The 24277-nt window shown below is 45.8% G+C and overlaps 1 protein-coding gene and 2 non-coding genes across 3 annotated transcripts in view; all 3 read right to left on the reverse strand.

Moving 5' to 3' along the window:
• Positions 1 to 1426, reverse strand: part of LOC122802500 — a 3765-nt gene extending 2339 nt beyond the window's left edge. Inside the window, exon 1 of the ribosomal RNA XR_006364947.1 lies at positions 1 to 1426. This exon is cut by the window's left edge and continues 2339 nt beyond it. This is a non-coding gene — a ribosomal RNA (28S ribosomal RNA).
• Positions 1 to 24277, reverse strand: part of UNC93A (unc-93 homolog A) — a 544463-nt gene that overhangs the window by 406138 nt on the left and 114048 nt on the right. The window contains exon 2 of the mRNA XM_044069054.1: positions 15489 to 15670. Within this exon, the coding sequence (XP_043924989.1) occupies positions 15489 to 15670 (182 nt within the window). The remainder of the gene's footprint in view (positions 1 to 15488; positions 15671 to 24277) is intronic.
• LOC122801920 lies at positions 1832 to 1985 on the reverse strand. The gene has a single exon (XR_006364826.1). It is a non-coding gene; the product is annotated as a 5.8S ribosomal RNA (ribosomal RNA).

The following is a 24277-nucleotide window of genomic DNA, read 5'->3' on the forward strand; positions in this document are numbered from 1 at the left end:
AAACCGGCGTTCAGTTTATCCCACAAAGCCAGTTTTGCTTAACAAAAGTGGCCCACTGGGTGCTTGCATTTCACACCTGGCTTCAAGCCAGTGAACCAGGATTCTTACCCATTTAAGGTTTGAGAATAGGTTGAGATTGTTTCGGCCCCAAGACCTCTAATCATTCTCTTTACCAGATGAAACTGCATCCACTGAGCACCAGCTATCCTGAGGGAAACTTCAGAAAGAACTAGCTACTAGATGGTCAGATTAGTCTTTTGTCCCTGTACCCAGGTCAGATGACCGATTTGCATGTCAGGACTGCTGCGGACCTTCACCAGAGTTTTCTCTGGCTTCACCCTGCCCAGGCATAGTTCATCATCTTTCGGGTCCCACCAGGTGCACTCATGCTCCACCTCCCCAATGGGACAGGTGAGACAGGCCAGCTGTGTGCCCCCGCACTGGTCTGGGAGATCCTGCCTCGGCTGGCATGCGCCAGCCCTCACTTTCATTGCACCATGGGGTCTCCTCACCACCCTCAGACTCACTGACCTGTTAGACTCTGTGATCCATGTTTCAGGACAGGATGGGTGGGTCACTAATGTCACCACAGACCTCAGGCATCCAAGGTGAGCCCACTGGCTCAGCAGTGGGACACAGTCAGACTGCACTGAGGACAGTCCAGTGCAGTCAACAGTCCCGCCTGGAGCCAGAGGCCCCTGGACCCACCATAACGTTGGGGTTGGCTGCAGTTGTCTACTACAACCCTGGGGCATGGTGAGGGCTGCAGCCATGGGCTGTAGCACTCCCCTCCAAGTAGGGGAGCCACCTTCTGCACGACCTTCCCTGCTGACCTGGAGCTGATCCCGGTGCACCGCTGTGTAGGAAGTGTGCCCAACAGTGGCTGGCATGCCCAGAGATGCTCCCTCATCCCATTGAGGGAGAGGGTGATCCACCTCGCCTAAGTGGTCAACACGGCCTCTGAGTTGAATCCTGTGGGTGGACCACTTGGGCCCCACCCGTTTACCTCTGAATGGTTTCATACCATCTTGAACTCTCTCTTCAAAGTTCTTTTCAACTTTCCCTTACAGTACTTGTCTGCTATCCATTTTGTGCCAGTGTTTAGCCTTAGATGAAGTTTACCACCAACTTTGGGCTGCATTCACAAACAACCTGACTCCAGGAAGAACTAATCCCAACACTCCGTAGGCCGCCATCGGGTTCACACCAGGCGCAGGTTGAGCCTCGATCTAAAGGCATTAGGGCCCCTGGACAGCACCTGGGCGATGAACTTCCATATGCCACATTTCCCTGCACCCGTCACCCGGGTGAGGATTTGGTACTGGGCTCCTCCCTCGCCATTACTGAGAGAATCCTGGTTAGTTTCTTTTCCTCCACTTAGTAATATGCTTAAATTCAGTGGGTCACCACATCTGATTTGAGATCGCGTTCTGAGTATAGTTGCAGGTGGGGGTAGCAGGCAGGGGCCACCAGGATGGACGTGCCACCCCTCCCCTCAGACCTTGCACTCAGTCACCTGCCACTGGACTCTGGGCAGCAGAGGAGGGCCGACACAGCCCTGGCATGCACAAACTGGCTGGGCAGATGTTGGGCCTCACACTCGGAGGGCAGCTGAGTGGTGATACCACCAACAGCCTCCAGGGTGGTGGATCAGATGCATGCCTCCTCCCTCCTGTCTGCAGATGAGCTTCCCAGCTTCAGGGCAGCAGGGGCTCTTCTCCCCCTGTCCTTGTCTCACCCTGGGAAGATGGGGCCTGGCACAGGCTCCTTCGACTCCACAGCTGCACCCTTGATGGGAACAGGACACTCCTGGGGGCAATGGAAGGCACGATGGCCCTCAGACAGGCATATCCCCGGGACTAACCAAGGGCTGCAAAGTGCATTCGAAGTGTCAATGATCAATGTGTCCTGCAATTCACATTAGTTCTCACAGCTAACTGCATTCTTCATCGATGCACGAACTGAGTGATCTACCACTCAGAGTCATACCATTCATAGGTTCCTAGGTTCATAGGTTTGTACTAGGCTACCAGCCCTAGGGCCTATACAAGCCTAGCCATAACAATTCCCTGGCTATTTCTTTACACACTATTTACTTCCCTGGACCCCTGTCTAGCAGGGCACCTGAAGTGATCCCCGGGGTGAATTTCCTTTCTCCCATCCAATCATCAATGTTCCTTTTGAAGAGGGCCAAAGAGGCACTCTACTTGACATGTATGGGCAGTCTATTCCAGAGTCTGGGGAGTCTCAAGGTCAGGAACCTATCCCTCCAGCATGTTTTGTTTATTGTGATGAAAAGGTTTAGATCCCTGGAGCATGTGGCTTTCTTTAAGTGTAGCATGTCCAACAGCTCTGGGTTTGACATGGTCTTGTATGTTAAGCAGATATCGCCTTTGAATAGACAATATGCGACAGAGTATAGTTAGAGTTTTTTAAGGCGGTCAGCATAGGGCATCTGCTTTAGGCCTGTGATTCTTTTAGTGAGGTATTTCTGTGGCCTTTTCAGTTGTTGCAGATATCTTGAGAGGTACATACCAAATGGGGCATTGCATTCTATAATGGGTCTAATGAGGGATGAGTACAGTGGGACAATGACCTCCTTTTTTCTGGTTGAAAAGCCCTTAGTGATGAGGTGTGCCACATAGAAGGATTTCCTTGACTGTTGTGATGGTGTGGTTATCGAAGGTGAGACCACTGTCCATCTGTGTCCCTAAGTCTCTTATCACACTTTTGGTGTTTAGTGTACTGCCACCTATGTGGTAATTCATGGGTACATGTTTTTTTCCCAAACAGGATAACTATACATTTCTTGGCAATGAGTTTGAGTCCATGGCTCTGGCAACAAGCATTTGTTTCTGTAAGGCCCTTTTGTACAGTATCCACATCATTTGGGGATTCAATAATAGCTCCCAGTTTGCAGTCATCTGCGAATTTTGTTAGCCAGAGTCCCTTAGTGCTGGCCTGTACTTCAGAGAAGTAGATACCAAACAAGAGCGGTCCCAGGACTGAACCCTGAGGTACTCCACTTGTCACTTGTCTGGAGCTGGATTTGGAGTCGGCTACTTTTACAGTGTGGGTTCTGTCAGTAAGCCAGATGGTAACCCATTTGGTGACGTAGGGATTAATGCCCAGCTTAGTAAGTTTATCTATGATTCCAGAGTGGGGGATGGTGTCAAAGGCCTTGGCGAGGTCCAGATAGGCTGTGTGGACCACCTTACCCTTGTCCATGGCTCTGGAGACTGATTCAAAGAAGTCAATCAGGTTCAGGAGACAAGATCGGCCCTTCACGAACCCAAACTGGGTGGGGTCCAGTGTTTGAAGGTTGCCAATGTCTTTGTTTATAAGTTCCATGATAATATGCTCCATGGCCTTGCAGATAAGGTTCATCAGACTGATGGGATGGTAGTTTCTGGGATCCAAGGTGGATCCCCCTTGTGGAGTGAGATAACTGCAGCTCTGCGCCACTCAGTGGGCACGAAACCTGAGGTGAGGCTATGATTAAACATGACACTTAGCTGAGGTGCCAGTTCATATTGGAGTTCATGTAGTACACAGCCTGGGATGTCATCTGGTCCCATGGATGCTGTATTCTTCGATTTGGAGAGGTTTTTTACCTATGTGGCTATTCTTACAGGAATTTGGCAATCTTCCGGTATTGAGATGGGCCATTTAGGGGGTGAGAGGGGGGTGAAGTTGGCACTGAATTGATATGCCAGGTTATTGGCAATATCCTTGGGATCAGTATATTTAATGCTATTCTGTTTTAGCTCAGAGCAGATCTGAGCATTGCCATATACATTCTTGACATAGTTATAGAATGCCTTGTGGTTGTCTTTGGAATCTTTGGCAATTTTATTTTCATAACTAGCTTTGGAGGATTTTATGAGGGATCTCAGTTTCTTACTGAGGCTGGTAAGGGAGTTTTTTTGCATCCTGGGATTTTCCTCTTTTCTGCAACAGTTTCTTTCTTTTGTTGTAAAGTTTTTTTATGGCAGGGGACCACCAGATTGGCTTCCTTTTTTTGGAGGAGAGCATCTTGGTTCTATTTGGGATGGCATGATTCATGCATGAGTGGATGTACTCGTACAGTGCCTTAGTGTAGGATTCAGCAGTCGAACTCTCAGTTCCTGTCTGCATGGGTGTCATGAAGTTTGTCACTTCTGACTTGAGTAGCATGAAGTTGGCTTTGGAGAAGTTTTTTATGGTCGCCAGGGCCATCGCTGCACAAATGGCATCGCACCAATCTCAAGCATACGAGGTTTCACAGGCATTGTCGCGGCACCCACACCGGGGTTACTGGATCCGCACTGTGGGATGGCAGGGGACCGAAACACTGACCTTCCAGGTCTTCGAACCGATGCCTCACAGGGAGGGGGGCATCCTCCACAGGTATCCACAACTGCCATCGAGGGGGAGGACTCCAGTATGTGACCACCGTGGAGCCAGTCACTTCCATGGTGTGTGGTAGACCGCACTGTGGCTGTCCCCTTGGGGGGCAGCTGAGGAGTGCCTGCCCCTCTCGCCTCTCAGACGGGACCACCTCCCTCCTGCCACTGGGAGGCGAGAGGGTTATGGACGCCGCCCCTCTAGTCACTCCCTCCCCTCCAGAAGTCACAGGCTCAGTCCTGCTGGCCTCTGCTGGGGCACACAGAGAGTGGAGCCAGAGAAAGAGAGAGAGGCATGGAGGGTTGGGGCAGCGGAGCAAGGAGAAGCCCCAGCCCCTGGGAACAGCGCCATCCCAGGACCCTCAGCGTTAATGATCCTTCCTCAGGTTCACCTACAGAGACCTTGTTATGACTTTTACTTCCTCTAGATAATCGTTATTGTCTTCTCGGTGCACCACCAGAGCTGTGACCAAATGCAGCGGGGGCAATCTGAGGACCTCACTAAACTATCCAATTGGTAGTACCTGGGTAGTGTGTACAAAGGGCAGGGGTTTAATCATCACTAGCTTATGACCTGCACGTACTGGGAATTCCTTGTTTGTGAGGAATAATTGCAATCCCCGGTCCCTATCATGAATGGGGTTTAGCAGATTACCCAGACCTATCGGCCAAGGATAGACACATGCTAATCCATTCAGTGTAGCACACGTGCAGCCCTGGACATCTAAGGGCATCACAGACCTGCTATTGCTCAATCTCATGTGGCTGAAAGCCACTTATCCCTCTAAGAAGTTGGAGATGACTGCATAGGGCCATATAACTAGCTAGCATGGTGGAGACTCATTCATTATTGGAATTAACCAGACAAATCACTCCACCAACAAAGAATGGCCATGCACCACCACCAACAGAATTGAGAAAGAGCTATCAGTCTGTCATTCCTTTCCGTGTCCGAGCCAGGAGAGGTTTTCTATGTTGAGTCAAATTAAGCCACAAGCTCTACTCCAGGTGGTGCCCTTCTGTCAGTTCCTTTAAGTTTCAGCTTTGCAACCATTCTCCCCCCAAAACCCAAATACTTTGGTTTCCCAGAAGCTTCCCAGCAGGTCATGGGAATAATGCCTCCAGATCACTAGTTGGCATAATTTATGGTCGGAACTGCAATGGTATCTGATCATCTTTGAATCTCCGACTTTTGTTCTTGATTAATGAAAACATTCTTGGCAAATGCTTTTGCTTGCATTCATTTTGCACTGGTCCAAGAATTTCACCTCTAGCAGCACAATACGAATGCCCCCGGCCATCCCTCTTAATCATGGCCCCAGTTCTGAAAACTAACAAAATAGAACCTGAGTCCTATTCCATTATTCCTAGCTGAAGTATTCAGGTGGCCAGCCTGCCTTGAATCCTCTAATTTTTTCAAAGTAAACACTTTGGACCCCCGGGACACTCAGTTAAGAGCATCAAGGGAGTGCCAAGAGACAGGGGCTGGGACAGGCGGTAGCTCACCTTGCGGCAGACAGCCAGCCCAATCCCAAGATCCAACTATGAGCTTTTTAACTGCAGCAACTTTAATATATGTTATTAGAGCTGGATTACCAGGTTGCTGTCAAAAGACTTGTCCTCCAATAGATCATTGTTAAAGGATTTAAAGTGTACTCATTCCAATTACAGGGCCTCAAAAGAGTCCTGTATTATTTTTTGTCACTACCTCCCCAAGTCAGGAGTGGGTAATTTGCACCCCTGCTGCCTTCCTTGGATGTGGTAGCTGTTTCTCAGGCTCCCTGTCTGGAATTGAACCCTGATTCTCCATTACCCATGGTCACCATGGTAGGCACAGATAGCACCATCGAAAGTTGATAGGGCAGATGCCAATAGGGCATGAGGTCAGCCAGAGTTTATCTAGAGTTACCAAAGCTGCCGGGCAGAGACCCAGACTGGTTTTGGTCTGATAAATGCATGCATCTTTGGAGATCAGCACTCATTAGCATGTATGAGCTCTAGAATTACCACAGTTATCCAAGTATCGGTGGAGCAATCAAAGGAACCATAACTGATTTAATGAGCCATTCTAGTTTTTACTGTCTGCACTGACACTTGCATGGCTTAATCTTTCAGGTAAGCATAAAGTGTCAGGATCAACAAGACAGCAGCACCTCGGCGGGCGGGTGAAGAGGAGGGGCTGGAGCCCACACCTCTGCCAATGGGACGGGTCCATCTCATGAGAGGACCTCTACACCTTGGTTCAGGCTCGTCAGTCTCACCTCAACTTTGTCTCCGAGAGTGTGGAATGCTCTGACCCCACTGGCAACTTGCTCCTGGGGCAGAGAAGCTCAACCCACAAGCCATGACCTGCAGAGCCATGCCATGCGGGGGCTCTCTGCCAGTAGGAGTCAGTTGGTACCTTGACCTCATGCAGACACTTGGCGGGATGTCACCCGGGGCTGAAACCCAGATTCATACTGTGACGGCACCCCCCCCATCTTTGCTTTCCCAGGGCTGGGACCCAGACTGAGGCACTTGGACGTTCACATTCCAATGGGATGCCCCATCATCCCTTACCTCTCGAAGGTTGCCAAATCATGCCGGATTGTATGTGCTTGCCAGACAATTGGGTGAGCAAACCCGAAGGGTGCGACTGGCCCCAGAGAACTCCCCTTGGCCACTGTGGGGCAGATCTGCTCTCATATGGACTTTCAGCCAGGAGGAAGAGGCCTGGGAGGGTGCTTCAACCCTGCGCATACTCCTGGCAGGACATCATCCACCGGGGCTGGGACCTGGACTTGCATTCTGATGGGACACCCCATCATCCCTTAACTCCTGAAAGATGCCAAATCTTGCCGGATCACGCATGCCTGCTGGGTGATCGGGGGAGTGAACCTGCAGTATGCAACCACTCCTGCGGAGCTCCCCTTCACTGTTGATAACTTTCTTGGGTGGTGTAAGCTATGGAACCTTGCTGGCTAGGCTTATGTAGGCTCTTGGGCCGATAGCCTAGTACCTACCTATGAACCTATGAACCTATGGGCAGATCCGCTTTCATGAGGACTTCCGAGTCCCCCTCCTTTCTGATCCAGAGCAATTCTGGGTACTTTCCGATTTTTCAAGAACACTTTTGGGAACAGGGTGAGGTCAGATGCCTCTGCCTGGCCAAGAGCTCTCCAGGCCCTCCAGCCCTACGCCCAGCACTCCCTTAAGGACTTCCATCAAGCCCTATCCCAGTGGGCCTCCCCTATCAATGCTGCCGAGAGATCTCTTTCCCTGGCCGTGGCCACAGCCTCACCTCGGGGGAACCCCACCACCTCCATGCCCCCTGCTGGCTGCCAAATCATGCTGTGTTGCACATGTCCTTGGAGCCTTTCAGGGGAGCCTGCCTCCTATCCCAGCTGGCCCTGCTGGACTCCTCTCAGCCGCCAAAGGGCAGATCTGCTCTTATCAGGACTTCTGAGTCCCCCTCCTTTCCAATCAAGAGCACCACACTCCCCATCTCTCGCATATCTCCTGAAGGCTGCCAAATCATGCAGTGTTGTGCATGCCCTTGGGGCCTCTTGGGGGCTTCCCTCCCATCATGGCCAGCCTCATTGAACTCCCCTCAGCCACCAAAGGGCAGGTCCGCTCTCATCAGGACTTCCATGCGCCCCTGCTCTCCAGTCCTGAGGAGCTCCTGGGACTTTGTGGTATTTTGGGGAAGCCGTTAGGTATGGGGCAAGGTCAGATGCCTTCACCCTGCCTGGAAGGAGCTCTCCAGGCCCTGCATTTGGCTTCCAGTCCCTCCCTTAAGAACTTCCATCGTGTGGCCTCTACCTGACCCCAGCCAGCCAGGCAAGTACTCTTCAGGCCCTGCAGCCCTCTGCCCAGCACTCCCTTGAGGATTTCCATCATGAGCGCCTCTGCCTGACCCCTCTCACCCAGGCAGGAGCTCTCCAGACCCCGCAGCCATCTGCCAGTGGCTCCCTTAAAGACTTCCATCAAGGGGGCTCCACATGTCCCCGCTCACCCAGGCAGGAATTCTCCAGGCCCCACAGCCATTCACCAGCTGCTCCCTTAAAGACTTCCACCCAGAGGGGGGGCAGGATCTGGGCACTCTCACCAAGGTGGGAGTGCTCCTTGCCCAACCACTTTCCACATCTCTCCACCTTCCGGACTTCCATCGAGAGGGACCCCCCTCCATGATTCCACTTCTACCTGGATGGGAGAGCTCTTTCTACAGGTTACATATCTCCTGAAGGCTGAAAAATTGTGCAGTGTCACCCGTGCCCTCAGAGCCTCTCAGGGGAACTTCCCCCAGATCTTAGCCAGCCTCATGGAACTCCCCTCAGCCACCGAGGGGCAGGTCTACTCTCATCAGGACTTCTGAGTCCCTCTCCTTTCCGATCCAGAGCATCACACTCCACGTCTCCTGCATATCTTGTGAAGGCTGCCAAATTGTGCAGTGTCACCCGTGTCCATGGAGCCTCTTAGGGTGACTTCTTTCCAATCATGGCCGGCCTCTCAGAACTCCCCTCAGCCACCGAAGGGCAGGTCCTCTGCCATCAGGACTTTCATGTGCCCCTGCTCTCCAGTCCAGATTGGCTCTGGGGACTTTGGAATATTTCAGGGATGCTGTCAGGTGCAAAGTGAGGTTGGACACCCTCACCCTGCCTGGCAGAAGCTCTCCAGACCCTGCAGTCACCCGCCAGTCTCTCCCTTAAGGACTTCCATTGTGATGGCCTCTGCCTGACCCCTGCCAGCCAGGAAGGAGCTCCTCAGGCCCTGCAGACATCCGCCCTGTGCCCCCTTGAAGACTTCTATTGTGGGAGCCTCTGCCTGTCCCCAATCACCCAGGAAGGTGCTCTTCAGGCCTCTCAGCTCTCCGCCAGCCGCTCCCTTAAGAACTTCCACCCAGAGAGGGGGGCACGATCCGGACCCTCTCACCCAGGTGGGAGCACTCCCTGCCCAGCTACTTTCTGTCTCTCCCCTTCCAGACTTCCATCAGGATGGACCCCCCCCTCCAGGCTGTCACTTCTACGTGGGCGGGAGAGCTCTTTCCCTGGGTTACATATCTCCTGAAGGCTTCCAAATCATGCAGTGTCACCCATGCCCTTGGAGCCTCTCAGTGGAACTTTCCCTGATCCCAGATGGTTTCACAAAACTCCCCTCAGCCTCTGAGGGGCAGGTTCATGCTCATCAGTACTTCTGAGTCCCCCTCCATTCAGATCCAGATCACCACACTCCCCATCTCCCGTATATCTCCTGAAGGCTGCCAAATCGTGCAGTGTCACCCGTGCCCTCAGACCCTCTCAGGGAACTTCCTCTTGATCATGACTGTAATCATGAAACTCCTTTTGGCCACTGAGGGGCAGGTCTACTCCCATTAGTACTTCTGTGTGCCCCTGCTCTCCAGTCCAGAGGGTCTATGGGGACTTTGCGATATTTCAGGGATGCGGTCGTGTATGGGGTGAGGGCGGATGCCTTCATCCTGCCTGAAAAGAGCTCTCCAGGCCCTGCAGTTGCCAGTCCCTCCCTTAAGGATTTCCATCATGGGGGCCTCTGCCTGACCCCGCACACCGAGGCAGGAGATCTACAGACACTGCAGCCATCTGTCAGTGGGTTCCTTAAAGACTTCCATCAAGGGGGGTTCCGGCTGTCCCCTTTCACCCAGACAGGAGCATTCTGGGCCCCGCAGCCATCCAACAGCTGCTCTCTTAAAGACTTCCACCCGGAGAGGGGGGGCATGATCCAGGCCCTCTCACCCAGGTGGGAGTGCTCCCTACCCAGCCACTGTCCACCTTTCTCCCTCTTCCATACTTCCATCAGGATGGACACCCCCAGGCTGCCACTTCTACATAGGTGGGAGAGCTCTTTCTTTGGGTTTTATATCTCCTGAAGGTTGCCAAATCATGCAGTGTCACCCCATGCCCTCGTACCATTTCAGGGGAACTACCCCTGATCCCAGCCAGCTCCACAGAACTCCCCTCAGCCACCAAGGGCCAGGTCCACTCCCATCAGAACTTCCATGTGCCCCTGCTCTCCAGTCTAGATGGGCTCTGTGGACTTTGCAATACTTTGGAGATGCCGTCAGGAACGGAGCAAGATCAGACGCCTTCACCCTGCCTGGCAGGAGCTCTCCAAGCCCTGCAGTTGTCTGCCAATCCCTCCCTTAAGGACTTCCATTGGCATCTGCCTGACCCCAGCCAGGCAGGAGCTCTCCAGGCCCTGCAGTCCTCTGCCGGGTGACCCCTTGAGGACTTCCATTGTGGGGGCCCTCCTCCTGTCCCCACTCACCCAGTCAAGAGCTCTCTGGGCCCCACAGCTGGCCACCAGCTTGCTTCCCTTAAGGACTTCCACCCTGAGAGGGAAGGATCCAGATCCTCTCACCTTGGCGAGAGTACTCCCTGCCTGGCTACTTTCCATCTCTCTCCTCCTTCTGGACTTCCATTGGGACAGACCTCCCTCCAGGCTTCCACTTCTACATGGGCAGGAGAGCTCTTTCCCTGGGTAACATATCTCCTGAAGGCTACCAAATCATGCAGGGTCACTCATGCCCTCAGAGCCTCTCAGAGGAAATTCCCCCAATCCCAGCCAGCTTTGCAGAACTCCCCTCACCTGCTGAGGGGCAGGTCCACTCTCATCAGAGCTTCCAAGTCCCCCTCCTTTCCGATCCAGAGCACCACACTCCCCACTGCCCGCATATCTCCTGAAGGCTGCCAAATTGTACAGTGTTGCACATGCCCCTGGGGCCTCTCGCAGGGATTCCCTCCCATCACAGACACTCCTGGAACTCCCCTCAGATGCCAAGGAGCAGGTTTGCTCCCATCAGGACTTCTGTGTGCCCCTGCTCTCCAGTCCAGAGTGGCATTGGGGACTTTGTGATGTTTTAGGGATGCCATCAGGTATGGGGCAAGGATGGACCCCTTCATCCTGCCTGGAAGGAGCTCTCCAGGGCCTGCAGATGCCCATAAGTCACTCCCTTATGGACTTCCATCATGGGGGCTCCGCCTGACCTTTCTCACCTGGGCAGGAGCTCTCTGGACCCCTCGGCTGTCTACCCGGCACTCCCTTGAAGACTTCCATTAGTAGTGGCTCCTCCTGTCCCCACTAACTGAGGCAGGAGCTCTTCAGGTGCCACAGCCACCCGCTAGCGCTCACTTAAGGACTTTTGCCCAGAGAGGGCAGGTCACGATAAACACCGTCTCACCCAGACGGGAGCGCTCCCTGCCTGTCAACTTTCCACCTCTCTCCCCTTTCTGGACTTCAGCCCCAGAGGGGGCCATGGTACAGAACCCCTCACCCAGGTGGGAGCTCTCCCAGCCTGTCCATTTATCACCTCCCTCTCCCTTACGGACTTCCATCGGGAGGTAACCCCACTAGGCTTCCACTTTTACGCAGGCAGGAAAGCTCTTTTTCCGGGTTACATATCTGCTGAAGACTGCCAAATCATGCAGTGTCAACTGTGCTCCCTGAGCCTCTCAGGGGAGCTTCCTTCCTATCCTTCCCAGCCTCATGGAACTCTGCTAGGCCATGAGTCCTCAGACAGTCCCTCATCCAGACATCCATGATGCCATTTCTCCCCCTTTGCCCTCCACCTAGGGCTTTCAAACTCACAAAAGAGATGGCCCCGTGTCCAGGCATCTCCACATATTTCACTACGAGCATCCATCTCTCTCCTCCAAGGTGCCAAGCACCGATGAATGTGCTTCACTTTGAGCCTCCTGTGTGGTGCTGTTCACAGATCAGCATCCCCGCGGTGCTGTGTAAAGGACCAGAGACCAACCAGATGGCCGTGGCCAGCCCCAGGTGTGAGATGCCACAGCGGCCGTATAACCACACCTCTGGGGGTTAAGAGGATGGGGTTGCACACTTGGCATCTCAGGGTGGCCCTCAAGTGTCCTGGTTTAGGTCCTGTAACAAAATGGTCACCTTGGACTAGCTAGTAACTGTGCTGTTCATAAAACATACAGTCAGGTACTACAACTTAACCCTACAGCAGAAGCCAGTAGAAACTTGCTAATATATGTGCTAGAGATTAGCAGCAGAAAAAGAAACAAACCTCCTGATACCTACATCAGCTCACAGACTACGTACACATGGCTACTCAATGGAAAGATGTTGGTATTAAAGACTGTTACAGCAATGGTCTGTAAATAAGAGTCAGCCTGCAGGCTTAGGGGTTGATTCTCTTAGTGTCCACTTGCATGCTACTTATGCCTTACCAGGTTGTTTTACTAAACAGTACTCCTAGGTTGCCACTATGAACCAGTGTGTACTTTGCCTAGTAAGACTTGCATGATTGGCGAACAAATAAATAAAAATATATGGACCTGATGATTAACAAACAAACAAGTAAATAGAAATATAAGGACCTGATTCAGATTTATTTTGGGTTTGATTTGTTGGCCTGAAATCTTGCAGGGGTTACATATACCTATATACTCTGCTAGTGACCCTATGCCCCATTTTCTTGCTCCATAATGCCACCATTCAGTGTACTTTCATTAGCCTTCAGCTTTTCACTCAGAATACAGTGGTCTTAAAAGGTCTTCAACATCATCTCACCATATTCTGCTTCTATATACACCACTAGTGGAATTCTCAGAGCAGGATTTTTAAATGGAAGCCAGTTCTGTTTAGAGCTGGATCCAACATTAGGCTACCTAGGCAGTTGTCTAAAGCCCACTGGTTGGAGAGGGACCTGCTGGCCTAGGGATGCCACAACATTTTATTTTAAATGAAAAATAAGTTATATGTCTTCTTTAAGAATGTCTTCTGTGTCTGTGCATGCAGTGCAGATTTACATTCCTGCATGTGTCAATGCATACACACCACAGCCGACCTTAGGCATAGGCCAACTAGGTGGCCGCCTAGGGTGCCTCTGTTGCAGGGACACTTTTCCAGTATTTATTTGGTGTAGATAGACCAGGATGGGGGCACCGGGTGGTGTTGGGGTCACCATAGAGCCCTTTTGCCTAGGGCACCAGTTGACCTAAGGCCACTGCCGATACACACACACACACACACACAAACACACACACACACACACACACACACACAAAACTAAAAATTAACCTCCATGCGTGGAATCGCTTGTGCTATGTTTCTGCTTATTCTGCCCACTGAATTTAAAAATAACAAGGCAGATACAAAATGTGTGTGTGTGTGTGTGTGTGTGTGTGTGTGTGTGTGTGTGTGTGTGTGTGTGTGTGCGTGTGTGTGTGTGTGTGTGTGTGTGTGTGTGTGTGTGTGTGTGCGCTCGCTCGCGCGAGTGTGTAATGCCCTACTTAGGGATGACAGGCTAGCTAATTTGATTAGGCTCTACCCTGTACCTTGGTTACATGGTACAAGAGCCTGAATCTTCTACACCAACTACCAGACTACTGAAGGAATTGTGAGTTTGAGTGGAGCCAAGAGCCTGAATCCTCTATACCAACAACCATACTTCTCAAAGAATATGAGTTTCAGTACATTTTCAAGGAATTTTGAGCTTCAGGGGAAGAGAAGCTTACTGCTGCTCATGTTAAGTATGTTTTCAACTCTTATTTAGCAAAATGGCTGTCACTGTTTGCGCTACAGAATGTTAAAGCAGTGTTAGTAGCACAATAAGTGGCATACTTGCCTTTAATGCAGAAGACTGTGGGTTCTACTCTTATTCCACACAGAAGGATTGTGGTGTACTTTAAGTGGGGGGGGGGGTTGCATTCCTGAATGTCTTCTCTTTTGGATGAGATGCCTAGTAGCTATGAACCTTTTGTCGGTTTGCCATCCATTCCCTATTGTAGTATTACCAGATTACCAGTTTACAAATTTATTCTTCAAAGGCAGCAGACACTGAATTTGTAGATGAAACCCTTAGATATAAATATTTTTGCCAGCAGCAACCTCTTCATTACTTATGGATCTCTTTAATGTGGAATTATTCATATGACATTAACTTCTGTAAAGATTGTGCATATTGACTGATATTGGTGGATTGCAATGACAGAAATTTGAGTAGTCTTTTACAGTTGAAATGTTCTGAAATGTGTAGTTTTGTCATTATTGGTTCATACATTTTGTTTCATTGCGATCTGGAAAAATGCTTGAGACTAAAACTTTAAAATACACTGTAACAAGTGGTGTTGTATCATGCAAGGAACATAATTTAATAGAATCAGGAATGTGAATCAAAGAACACATGCATGCATGTATAGTCCTAAAAATTTGTGCAAGGGCCCTATGGTTTGAAAACAGTCCAAATGTAAACTTAATCCACCACTGGCCAGATGCATTTTCTGAATGTGGGTTTCAATGCCGTTTCACTGAAGGTGTGTTTCAACGGCAGAGAAGTTTACTGTTCATGCTAAATCTATTTCCATTGTAAGACTGCATTGTTTTGTTTTGTTTAGCAAATGGCTATCAGTGTTTGTGTTTTATGAAATAAAAGTTTTAGATTAAATCCAAATATCTGTAATTATTGTATCTGTAATTATTGTAGAAGTAGAGGGTGCAGCGGTAGTGTTGTTGCCTCACAGCAAGAGGTTCTCCCATTCGATTCTCGGCTGGAGCGCCTTCTGTGTGGAGTCTACATGTCCTCCCCGCGGTCGAGTGGTGTTTGAAAGACATGTGTAGAATGGGCGTGCCTTCGCTGAAGGTTGGACGTCGAGCTGACACCTCGGCACCCATAAAAAATCTACTGCTAATCATTAATGGACCGGAATTCTGCTGTGGCGACCCCTAACCGGGAAAAGCCAAAAGAAAAACAACATTGTAGAAGTAGAGAGTAAAACTGTCTGCACACAAAGTTTTGAACAGTGTTTATACTGCATTGGTTCCACACTGCCAGATCACACAGGGAGAAGAAAATGCAGGTTATACAATAAATGGATATTAGTATTCAAAAGCATGCACACTGATCTGATAATCTGATTGGTCATGGATTATTGCTAAATTATATCAGGGCAGTCAAATATGAGACCAAGTACAATTCAAATTTAGAGTATGTTTAGCTAGAGAGCATATACCTACAGTTTGGAACATCTGCTTACATTTCTGTATTCTCTGAATATGATGAAAATGTTGTACATGTTTCAGTTAAAATAGTATGCGAAATATGGAAGCCAAAAAGCCATGTTAAGTAAGTGTTAGTATTACCAGCTTGCGTAGAAATTTCCCACAAAGTATACAACATAGCAGACCATGGCGCTAACAATCGTCCACTTGCAGCCCAGATTCTTTATGAGAATTTGTGGCAGGAACATTGAAGAAAGAATGATTGTTCCATAGATTACACTTAAAGAAGCGACACCCAGGCCTTCATCTGAATTAAGACTACTCTGTGAAATAAAAAGAAGGGATAACAACATTAAGTATACAAAACACAATACTGCTTTGGTGGATGAATTTGAAGATGTACAATAAATGTATAATAACTCTCTGAACTCAGTACCTGATTTATGTATATTTATTACTTTAAATTGCCTGTACTCTGTTTTCTAAGTAATAATAATATTTGTACAACATAATTATATTCTGTTTCACTCAAATGATTACACTTCCAATTTTCTCTAATAAATAAATATTTGTGCAATTTCTGGTAAGCTGAATTTCTTTTATTAATGTGATTTTACTTGCAGATTTTCTTACAAATTTAAGGCATGGAGAGTGCCATTCGGTACCTTAGATGCTCTACATCTATTTTCTCAGCTTCTTTCAGGCAGGTCTTATGCATAAAACATTCTGTATATTTGGTCTGTCTTGCTTTAATGTTGCATTCTCTAAAGAATATCCATCCATTCAGCCATCCATATTCCAATAACCTAACTTATCCTTTGCAGAGTCATGTTATGCTAGAGTATATCCCGCCCCTAGTGGACACAACACATTGAATCCTATCCATCCATTCAGCCATCCGTTTTCCATTAACCTACCTTATCTTTGCAGGGTCATGTGATGCTACAGTCTATCATACCCCTACTGGACACAAGACATTGAAGCTCATTCTGGACAGGGTGACATAGTATTGCATAACACACACTCTCATCCCCTCACTTACTACAGGCAGTCTGGAGGATGGTATTTCAGCTACTGCGCATCTTTTGGTAGGTGGGAAGAAATCGGAGTATCTAAAGAAAACCCACAATGAAACAGACATGACCCATACATTCTGCAAAGAATATGAGAATTTGAATTAATCAATAAATAATAATAATAATAATAATCATACTCATAGATTAGTGTGGCCCTTTGTGCATTTTCTACTGAAACATGATATCATGGTGCTCATTTGCCTGCATATGGTTAGTTAGGACACAATATTGTGCATAAAGAACAACCAGGTCAAAAATGAGAAGTAGAACAATAAACGATACTCATTCAGATACTGTGCTTTGCAGATTCACATTACAGAACATGTTAAAAGGATATGCAGAAATGCATACCATGCCCAGCTATTTAAAGGAGAAACCATAGAAGACTGTAAAAGTATAGCAACAACAGAGACACAGTGCCTCAAGACTGGAGGAAACATGGGCCCAAAAAAGACAGCAAAGATAGTGCCTGTCTTATGAGACAAGTGCAAACTGATCAGATAATGCATAAAGGTGAAAAGGACATATCGTTGGCAGTCTGAGATGCTGAAGAAAGTGTCCTGTAAGAGCAACAGTTACTTGAAGATGCCTGAGAAGCAGCAGCTTAGCAGACACATCATCATGGTCATGGTTAACTACAAGGTGGCCAGTAATGAGAGATTTAGCATGGAAGATGCCAGCTTTAGTGTCCCAATGATGCTAAATGAACAGCATATTCTGAGACTAACAGGAATAATGCAAAAACTATTTTCTTTAAATATTTATTAACTGGGGGGAGTGGATTGGTACAGAGAACATTTTCTTCAAAATAACCCCCAGAGAGGAAACCACATTGGATGTGTTACTAAGAATCAATGACAGTTTAGCCAGAACCATGGCAAGGAGCTGTATTGGTGAAGAAATATCATGTAATTATGCACAGTTTGGTGCATATAGGGAAAGAGAAAATCCTTAGTCTATGACAAATGTCGGTGGGGACGTCTTATGAAGCAGAAGACAAGAATTAAGTATAACTTAAAATTAAAATTAATATAAAGGAAAATACAGGAAGCCTGGAAAGTTCAGGAATACAATGGGGATGCTTCACCCCCACCCCCACCCAACCTTACTCATGTACTCTAACCTTAACCCCTATAATGCCCCTACACCTAATCCTGTCCCTTCACATTAACTTCTGTAAATCTGAGAATCACACACACACACACACACACACACACACACACACACACACACACACACACACACACACACACACATGCACACACGCACACATGCACACACACACACACACACATGTGCGCACACACACACACACACACACACACACACACACACACACACATACACACACGCACACATGCACGTACATATGCTCACATATACATGCAGCATCAAAGTCACACAACACTAAATGTATCCTCTAAATTAGCACTTACTTTAAACCACAGATACTCACACATACTCAAATCCAGCCATCAGCTCTCCAGGTAGTGACCATTCTTACTGTTAGGAATAGCGAGACATCTGAAAGATGGATGGAAGAAGAGGAGCTTCAATTTTCATTTATGGGAGGATGGGTAAGGAGTTTGATAGCTAGAGGATGGAAGAGGACATCTAAAGTGGAGAGAAGAATGGAGAGGAGTACAGAATCTAAAGACATTCAGTAGGGTAACAGCAGTTCAATGTGGTAAGAGAAACTCACACAGAGCTAAGACTGCTTGGAAGGTTTGGAAAAGACATAATATAAGACCTATGATCATGCCATTGATATAATTTCATAGTAAACATACATTATAATTGCATAACAGGCCAGAAGAAATTGTAGATTAGTTGTTCGTGAATGCATTTTCAAAGTGGTGGTATAGTATGGAATTATGAGGGACAGGGACAGTAGTAATTTGAAATGGGATGGAATTATGTTAGTCTTGTCATATATTTGTCTTTCTGCTACAGGTGTTAACATGCATAGAATTGATAGAAAAAGAAAAAAAAGCAGGTAGAGTTGTGATCATGTAAAAACAAACTCTCGACCTCTCACTTCATCCAGCTAATCCCCCAGCTATAGGAATGGTTGAAATCTAAAAATAAACAACCATAAAAGCATTACTACTGCAGGAGTATATATTTCCTCCCTGGATATAACATTGACACAACTGAGGAACTCCTCTTGTGTGTTTCTTCATCTATCTGTCAAGAAACCATTATACTGGGAGATTTAAATATCCATTGGCTAACAGTAAAGATATATCCTACAGCAAAAACATTACCCTCTATGAATTTGTTCAACTTATAGATACCCTGACAAGAATCAACAAAAAACAGCAACAGACCAAGCACACTGGACTGGGTTGTCACAATTTTTCCAGAAAAAAATACTTCTGCCAACTAAGTTACCACCTATCTGTCTAGCTTTATTGTAAGGAAGTATCCATCTCTCCCAAAAAACACACCGCATCAATCTTGCAACACAACTAACTTTGATAAAGGTACCATTAGCAGTACCTTAAAATCAATCAATTAGCAACAGCTAAAATAACTGCTAGTAGATGAATCTGTATCCTTCTTTAATAACACTTTCCTAGACATATACTCAACAAAAGAGAAACAAAAGAGTTAAATAAACCCCTCTCTTTAGATAACAAAACAAACTGCTAATGACAAATAGAGACAAAGCCTGGATACACAGAAACTAAAAAAAAAATGTCTCCAATATCCAGATTTGCAGACAGCATAGAAATCATGCCAAAAATGAGACCAATTCAAATAAAAGATTTTACTACACCAGTCAACAAAATACAGGTCATACTAACCCTAAAATATTCTGGTCATTAATAAACAAACCCATCCACCCTGGATGTACAACCTAACCAACTCCCACAACAACCAGCTTCACAGAAAGTATAGCTAACAAATTTGATACTTTCTTTACTCAAACAGTTGCCTCACTCTTGAAAGATACAACTACCTCTATACCTATACAAGAGTATGTTCAACAATGAAATACAATATTGCTCAAACCTATACAAACCCTCATTAAAAAACTTCTCCTCAAACTTAAGCCTACCTGTCTTACCCCAGATAACCTTCCTCTTGAATATATTAAACTAGCATCAGATGCAATTGCCTACCCAGTAAGCATTCTAATCAATCAGTCCATCAAAGAGAGCTATGTCCCTCTGCTCTGTAAGAAATCCTACATTTTGTCTCTTTACAAAGGTTTGCACTCTACAGACTTCACCAGCTATTGTCCCAGTACTATATTCTCCCTCTAGCCACATTCCTAGAGAAATACATCCATCACAAACTATTAAAGTCTATACTGGAAAATAATTTCCTTTCTTCTGCCCAGCATGGCTTCCATTCACATCACAATACCAACACTGTACTCATCAATTTCTGTCATCGCATTAGTCAGCCCCATAACGTAGGCAAACTAATATCAGCAGTATTCCTTGACCTGTCCAAAACTTTTGATACGGTGTCCCATCCTAAACTTCTTAGCACACTCTTTTTCCTTGCAGAAGATAGTCCATACCTGTCATACCAGTCAAATGAACTACTATCATCTCCTTTTTCCTTACATACTTGGTTCCATCCTAGTACCACTCCTGTTTAATATTTTCATTAGTGGCATGCACAAATCAATCAAAAATGTCTCAGTAATACAGTATGCAGATGATTCAACACTCGTCTGTTCAGCTAAAACTTCTGAAACGTTTGCAACAGCTAACACAGGAATCCCTCCTCTGTGTAAAGGTTTGGCTGTATAACTCTCAGCTTCTATTGAGTCCCCCCCCCCCCAAAATAAAAACAAATTCTCTTTACTCCTAAAACATTCCAAGAGAGCAAACATAACTTTATCATAATCTCTTCCACTAACACCACAACTGAAACTGTTTCACATTCCAAGCTATTAGGAGTAGTAATTGATGAAAATATTAAATCTGATCTCCGTATAATTGAAATGTATAAAAATTGGTCTCCTCTACAGAATTAATCCATTTTTAACTGAAGAAGCAAAAAAAAAAAAAAAAAATCAGCAAATCAGCACTTTTTGTGTAGTTATTGCTCTGTTGTTTAAAAGTGATCAAGTGAAAAAGGTACTGGCAATGGGTGCTTCCTTCTCTTGTGGTCCTGGGGTGCTCCTTTTTCCTGCATCCTGTTGGTTTCAGGTCACTGTGGCAGGATACTCTTTAGTCCTAATGCTAGGTTAAAATGAAGACTCGTACTCAGCTCAGTTCTTTTTGGAAGCTTCTTTATTAGCAGGTGAGCGCTGCTTAGTTGACTGAGTACGAATGATTTAACCACAGCTTCTTATTGCAAATTTTTGGTGGGTGGATTAATGGCTGTGGCTGCCCATTATATCATTTTGTGGAATGTGTGGGGAGATCCCTGTCTACACCTCCACCCATGGTGTCATGGTTTGCCTTCTCTGTTGCAGTTGTTTCATGTTGTTATCTCTTTTTATTGACTACAATGTTGTCGCATGTATAAATTGTCTTGTCCAGACCGAAAATGTTAAATAAGTGTTTGTAACAAAATTAAAGTCAAAGATCAATGCAGTTAATAAAAATAGTTCAAGATTAAAGTAGTCAGTGAAAAAAATGTTTTTATTAAGTATATCATGCCACAAAATCCAACTGCTTAATTAACAATTAAACTCTATTAATACTCAATTAGAACTCACTCCAAACGTATTCATTTTGAGTCTGATTAAGTGTACATATCCTGTAATTTCATTTTAATATTTTTGCTGTCATTTCATTTTAGTATAAAAGGGTCGATCGACTAAGATTTGCAGTGCTATTGACATATCTTCTTCAGATCTATCAAGTAATAAAATCTTAATGGAATACCAAATTGAGCTTACTGCCACATGATTGGGGGCTGCTGGGCAGTCTATACTTCCAAATTTATAAAGGAAGTTTTAGAGGAGAAGGGGTATGGGGGTTGTGTGTCTTAAGGGATATGGGGTGAACATTTTGTAACAGTGGTGACTGGTAGTTATTTCTGCAGTGTCCACATGTGTGTATATGGGTTTCAGGGATTCACTTTATAATCTCAAAATACTGAAATATTGAATTTCAGTATCTCAAGACTATAAAGCCGAAAATTCACAAACCCGAAAACCGAAACCGCGAAATTCAAAACCGTGAACATCAACAAAACACTACACCACACATACAAACACAAATACACCTACCTCCCAACACTACGACAAAGCAAAACAACACACATGAACACAACAAAACAAACATGCACTCCTACCCTTCCTATAAGCGGGTGGGGGCAAGCCCCCCTGCACCCCCACACCTCCTCTACTTATATATACTAACTCCAAGGTCACACTAAACACCGAAAGACAGAAAACACACCACACATTTTACACCCCCCCTTGCACAGACACACATCACATACATACAAACACCACCACTCTCAACACTGGCACACTCACACTCTTACCTACCTACCCTAACCCACACCTAAAACTCCCCAACACACTCACAAACACAAAAACCCTGCCCAAAACCCTTAAAAACATAACACTTACCTAATGCACCACCAGTACAGCAGGTTTGACATTTCCAGGTTCGATATTCTGCAGTTTCGCACAACTGCAGATTCAACAATTAGGTCTTGAGATACTGAAATTCGACATTTCAGTATTTCGAGATTCCAAAGTGAACCCGGGTTTCAGTAGGTCAGAATGCATTCCAGAAGATTCATTAAATAGGTAGCTGTTTGCGAGTGCTGAAATCCTTTAAAAAAGTGGGGGTAAAGTGTGCTAAATCACATCGCCAACCTAGCTCCATCCTAATTAGGCAACAACAAGGATGGGGTGAAAGTAATTTCGGAAGCTGTTCATTTCAAGTGTCCATGCAAAGGTAGCCATGATGGCTCGACCATGTGGTCACCCCAGGAAGCTTTCTAGTCATGCATTACATGGTCAGGGGTGCAGATCACAGCCTGACATTAAAAGCTGTGTAGCAACCGGCTTAGGGTTATGGTGGGATTACAGGAATATCCCAGCATCTCATCAATAGTGAAGGGACTAGAGTTTTTCGTGCATGCAGGGTCTCAGGTTAAAAAAAATTGATTTTGAAATATGACATCCATCATGCATTCATTACTTTATTCAGAATCATCCAAAAAGAGTAAGAGATCCCCATTCCAAGTTTATAATGGTGACTTTTTCCTGTAAAATATAAAGTGGGCCACCTGGGGAGGGAGTTTGTTCTTGTACCACAAGCTCACAGTACTTTCTATTTTCAGGTAATAAAAATTAAAACCATTGATTCAATTTGCAACCAAATAGACAAAAATTATTCAAACTATGGAAGCAAAATCCATAGGAGCCTGCCAACTGGAGAGGTCACAGGGAAGGCTGGTTACCTGGTGTATGAGGCAGTCCATAGGGGCCAGGATCTTATCTCGCCTAACTCGGTGGGGACTCAAAGGGAACACTGCAACTTTAGAAGCTGTCAAACAGTCTCTAGGTAAACATCCATGGCTAGTCTTGCTTGCCTATGTGGGACCAGGCCTCACTTCCAGAGCAGTGAGTTGCAGCAATAATGCCATGTGACAACGATAGTTGACTTTGGGATATCTAAGTGCAAAAATGAGGACCTAACTGCTAACTCTGTGGCTAGAAATTTAAACAGCCTTAAAATAGTAACTTATTACTTTTATAAGTAACTAGCACAACACTGGATATTAAACCGCTAGAAACCATGGCTGCTAGTCAACTTTAAAATGAACTTAGCGGAATATCTGGCATGTTTTTAGAACGTGGTACAAAATGAATACTGCTTTACTCTTCTTCATCAAGAATAGGTATCACAAAACAGACAGTACCCTGCTAAACCTTCAGCTCTGTTTCCCATGCTTTTCTTTTGTCCAGACCAAAGGATGAAAAGGTCATGAGGGCAAACCATTCATTAAAAACTGCAAGAAAGATTCAGCCAAGCTAGAATCTTTATTTATTTATTTATGTTATTTATTTTACATTTGTTTACCAGGAATGTCTGACTGGGCCATAAGCCATTTTCAGCAGAGGCTCGGGGAAAAAAGCTCCAGTATATTACAAAAAGAAAATTTAAAGCATTTTTTTTACATCATAATATAGTTACGTAGTACAATATGAAAAAAAATCATTGCTTGTATGATCCTGAAAGACCCAAAAAAGTATAAATTGAATATTTAACAATGTATGTGCACATAGAAAGTAACAGATTAACAGAAGTGCCATGTTTGACATAAGCAAGAACATTGAGTTGTTGAACTCTAACATATTAACCTCTTGTATTCACAAAAAAAAAACACAATTATATATTAGTGGCTTATAGAGTGGTACATGCAGGGTTAGCATACAATGTATAACAGAGAAAAGAAAGTTTAAAAGGAAGTTTGTTTGTTTTTTTTTTTTTTAGGAGAGGAGAAATAGGGCTTGATGAAGAAGAATAAAAATAGTTGCAACATGGGGGAGAAGTTCTATAGTGATATGACAGATAGTAATACCTTAAACATCCTGTGATAGAGGCCTATGCAATATACCTTAAAGACTCCTTAACAACGTAATAGTGTTTCAGCTATGTGGCTTCTGAATGTCCATGAATTTTTGCTTTTAAAGTCTTTATGGGCATAATCAAGCCAATAAAGTCAAACCCCAGTATCTATAGGCATACATATTCAGCCTTTTTCTTTTATATAGCAATCCAAATATGGCTTCTGACAAGGCACTTTCTATTTTTTCTACACTTACTTCAAAAACTGTACCTGCAAATTTAATGTGACCCAGTATCCACATCCCAAGCCTTCATTCCTGTATCTCCTGTATTCACCACATTTTAATTC

Source organism: Protopterus annectens, chromosome 1.part0 (assembly GCF_019279795.1).
Source record: "Protopterus annectens isolate FY-2018-M chromosome 1.part0, PAN1.0, whole genome shotgun sequence".
NCBI lineage: Eukaryota > Metazoa > Chordata > Ceratodontiformes > Protopteridae > Protopterus > Protopterus annectens.